Source organism: Camellia sinensis, chromosome 15 (assembly GCF_055761805.1).
Source record: "Camellia sinensis isolate YWXY chromosome 15, ASM5576180v1, whole genome shotgun sequence".
Lineage (NCBI taxonomy): Eukaryota > Viridiplantae > Streptophyta > Magnoliopsida > Ericales > Theaceae > Camellia > Camellia sinensis.
Window position 1 is genome coordinate 54359448 of NC_138975.1, and position 4344 is coordinate 54363791.

At 38.1% G+C, this 4344-nt stretch overlaps 1 protein-coding gene across 1 annotated transcript; it reads right to left on the minus strand.

The window, feature by feature from the left end:
* Nucleotides 1–1539: 1539 nt before the first annotated feature.
* Nucleotides 1540–4144, minus strand: LOC145812999 (protein FAR1-RELATED SEQUENCE 5-like). Its single transcript, XM_082908254.1, has 4 exons — nucleotides 3665–4144; nucleotides 2926–3541; nucleotides 2620–2805; nucleotides 1540–1547 (listed from the first exon to the last, which is right to left on the minus strand). Exons 1-4 carry the CDS (start codon nucleotides 4142–4144, stop codon nucleotides 1540–1542), a joined length of 1290 nt encoding a protein of 429 aa, XP_082764380.1.
* Between the last annotated feature and the right edge of the window lie 200 nt (nucleotides 4145–4344).

Genomic DNA, 4344 nt, shown 5'->3' on the forward strand with positions numbered 1-4344 from the left:
GTTCGGTCCCCTCCTTGGCTGATTGGGGTGATGCAGAAATAAAGGCGACACTGAAACTATTCCAAAATTCAGGAGGTTACCAGAATGAGGAGGTCATCCTTAGCGTATCCTTTCTTTTATGTTTGGTTTTTGTTTGTTATTTTTCATGTTAAAATGGAAAACTAAATTGTTTACGATGTGTATATAAATAGGTTGATGTTAATTTCGTTGTTGACGAGCAAATGCAACCATTTGTACAAAGTGAGGAAATGAAAAATATCAATGATATTCGGATTTCAAAAATTGAGACGACTGTTTGTGACATGAAGAGTGTTTTGGAAGAACTAGTTGTTATTGTTAAAAGTGGAATAACTAATTCTTCCATTCCGAAGGTCTTGGAAAAATCTGAGCCACTGCAAATGTCAAAACAACAGGAACTGGGGCACAACCACTGTAAATGTAAAGCTGGCATAGTTGCACCTGGAGTTGTGGTAGAATCTACAGTTGTACCTATAGTTGAACATGTCCGCCCTATACTCGTGCCAAAACCTAATGTTGTGGTTGAATCTACGGTTGTACCTACAGTTGAACATGAGACCAATACACTCCCGCCAAAACCTAATGTTGTGGTAGCACTAGAGAACATGAAGGAAAATAGAATTCCGCTCACACCATCCATCTTGAAATTGGATGCCCATCTTCATGAGCAAACCAAACAAGTGAAGAACAAAATGAAGGTAATATTGAACAACAACTGAAGAAAGAAAATCCCAAAACTCCAACTTATTGATGAATCTAGTTCATCCATTGGTCCATATGGCGGTCCTTGCACTCAACATTCGGATGCGCGGGTGGACATACAGTCATCTTTTACAGCCATTGCTGGTAAGAAAAGGAAAGCCAATCAGAAAGTACCAACCAAGACAAAGCTTCATTTAGATGAATCAGATTCATCTCTCGATATAAAGGAGGATAAGCTTGATCAAGTAAGTCATGTACATAATATATGTGTTATACAATGTTGCTATTCCTGTAAATATATTTTAGGATTTTTCATTATTTACTGTTCGTTGTAATTTGTTTTAGAGTTTGAACTTACTTGGAAAACTACTTGGCCTCAATTTTGAAGCATCTGCTACTGCCATTGAGGTTATTACTAATTTCATTATTGTTCTTGATCTCCAATCCCCTTATTTTAATGCACTGCAAGAAGTTTGACAATTTATTGTTTATGTGTTCGGTTAAATTCACAAGTCATCTACTACACCACATCTTTCCCCCTCAGTTTTGTTTTCAGAATCAAGTTCTCTGTATCAGTTGGCTTTTGTATGCTACCAAAGAATTCCCGTACCAGGTTGACATTGGCCTTCCCTTCCCGTTCGATTAGGTTTTGGATATGCAAGTGGCCCACAATTGCTGGAATATCAGTATGAGTTAACTCCTTCAACTTGACAGCCCGCTCTACTGTAATAGCTCGTTTAGCAAAAATACCAAGGTCAACGTGAGGAGCTACCGCTTTTCCTTTACTCGTTTTTTTTGTTGTCTTTTTCCGTGGCATTTTCAATTACCTACATAATATCCAAACATATTAAAACATATGTACGTCATTGGAGAGATTCAAATTTTAATCATACAATGACAAATGCAAATATAATAAAACCTTATTGATTTCAGTCATCAATGTCCACCATTTCTTACCAAGCAAACAGACAATTAAAAAAATCTACAAACGAAAAAGAGAGAGATAGTTCGGCATTATTAACAGTGATTGTTTGTAAAGTAATGGCATGAGCAAATCCCTATTTTATCAGCAATCAAACAAATTTGGAATTTATTCACCTTTATTTTTCAAATTAATCTCCAAACTACGAAATTTATTAAGTCAAAAATATTAAAAAATATTAAGTCAAATATTTCAATGGAAGAAACACTCAAGTCAAAATATTAAAAAAATAGGCAATGCACGAACTCTCCACCATCTCTTATTATCCCTATACATCGATACCATACCATTCCAATATAAGCATAGTTATGTGTCACCTAACAACAATGTCCACCATTTCTTACCAAGCAAACAGACAATTAAAAAAATCTACAAAAGAAAAAGACAGACAGTTCGGTATTATTAACAGTGATTGTTTGTAAAGTAATGGCATGAGCGAGTCCCTATTTTATCAGCAATCACACAAATTTGGAATTTATTCACCTTTATTTTTTAAATTAATCTCCAAACTATGAAATTTATTAAGAATGCCTAAGATTAAACAACTAAGACATTAACAAAACGTAACTACTAGCCACTAATGTCTCCTTGTAAAAACAATGTTTCGATCACTATAAGCCTCATCATGAAAGTCAACTACACTGGATCATTTGGATAATTTGGCAATTCATCGATATCATCCGTGTGGGGATCCAACTCTGTGTTCATGAATGGTTCACTGTCTGAGTTGCTACCCTCTCTCTGGCTACTTGAAGCCAATTTTTTACACGTCCGCTTTGTGTGTCCGATGCTCCTACAGTAGCAAATAATGCATAAACGATTTTAATAATCATATGCATGTAACAGGATATAAAAAAGTCATACAATGAAAGTACCATACCTACAATACCCACACCGCCTTGGTTTTCAAGGTTTACCCGTAGAAGATGTCCCTCTGGGGTTCCCTTTGGTCTTCACTACATTAGGATCACCAACGCCATATAGTTTGGGTGCAATATTTCTGTCCCCAGCCTCGGCGTTACCTTCTTTTCTCATTGCCCAACGTTTTTTCATCTGCGATGTCAGCTGGAAAGCTATTTCCCTTGCCTCTTCAAAATCTTTGTCTGAGTATGAGGCATAATATGACATTTCACTAAAACAGGAGCTGAGTATACCAAACCGAGCTGTGTGTGTTAGGGTGCTACAAATTTGGGTAAGACTTGGCTATTGACACTTTGACCTACCACGTCTTGTCCATCTCTGCAAGACACAACTCGGTGGAATACACATTAATTGTTCAGATTTCATAACAGCAATCATGTGGCAGCAAGGGATGCCAAATGACTCAAACTTCAAGCAACAACATTTCATTGTGATATCAGTTGGAAAATACTCAACCGTCCACGTACATGTTGGTGCCTTGTACTCACCAAAACGGTAGGTGCGATGATCCTCCAGTTGAACTCTTTCCATCACAAACAATTTACCCTCTTTCCTGATTTCATGTTGAAACAATGAGAAAATCTTCCGAGTAAAGAGTTCAGCTGCATGTTTCTCCAAACTTCTCAATGGCGTAGTCAAAACCGGGAAACTGTTCTCTGTTTTAGATTCTGTTTCCCTATCATATTGCGCTACAAATTCATACAGCCTAACCTTTTGGTTTAGGAATATATTGAAATATGCATTCATACCCTCGACACGTTGAGTGCTCCTCATTCCAGCGAACATGTGACCACGGAGATATGCCTCAGCCCAATTATCACCCTTCAGATGAATATCCAACACCCAGTTATTGTTCTCCAACTTGTACTGTTTCACCATAGCAGCCCAGGCATTGTTAAACTTATCAATTTTACATTTCTTTAACATCAATTGTGCAAAATCAGTTGTAAATTATGGTATGTGGACATTTGTTGGGGCATTTTTCTCCAGATGCCAAGAACATAAACGATGTCTGCAGTTTGGAATAACTCTTTTGATTGCCTGACGCATTGCCCTATCACCATCTGTTATAACGGAGATGGGTCTTTTACCATCCATGGCCTCCATTAACATTTCCAACACCCACGTGTATGTCTCCATTGTCTCATCAGGCAACAAAGCACATCCGAATATAGTTGTCATGAAATGGTTACTCACGCTAGCTAGAATTACAAATGGCTTCTTATATGCATTTGTACGATAAGTTGTATCAAATACCAATACATCACCAAATGCAGCATAATCCATTCGAGACCTACAATCTGCCCAGAAAATCTTGTCCAACCGGTTGTTCTTATCGACGGTGTATTTGAAAAAAAATAATGGATCTGCATCTAATTTAGCTGATAAGTATCCTAACGCACCCTCTGCATCCCCTTCTGCGAGTTGTACTTTGCGCTCAGCTTGGAATTGATTGTGCAAATCTCTGTGAATGAACCCCACCTTCTCATAACCCCCTGACTGATGGACCATAAAATCCATGATCTGACTCGTTTTCATACCCACATTGCGCATGGCCTTTGCTTGAGCTTGGTCTGCACTTGTTACAAACCTATGCGACCAAAGAAAAGGGACGCAGTGTGGTGCTGCCAAGGGATGGTTGTGTTCCCCTACAAAGTGGGTCACAACATATTTCCTAACTGTCTTGTCGTAACGCACACGAAATGTGGCACTACAAAAAA

Excerpts from the sequence above, each read along its gene's own strand:
- LOC145812999 (XM_082908254.1), bottom strand. The coding sequence starts at position 4,144 with ATGGATTTTATGGTCCATCAGTCAGGGGGTTATGAGAAGGTGGGGTTC. Across the intron at positions 3,542-3,664 it reads GTGATAGGGCAATGCGTCAG|AAATGTAAAATTGATAAGTT; the intron begins GCAATCAAAAGA and ends TTGATGTTAAAG. Across the intron at positions 2,806-2,925 it reads GCAGAGATGGACAAGACGTG|ACAAAGATTTTGAAGAGGCA; the intron begins GTAGGTCAAAGT and ends CCTCATACTCAG.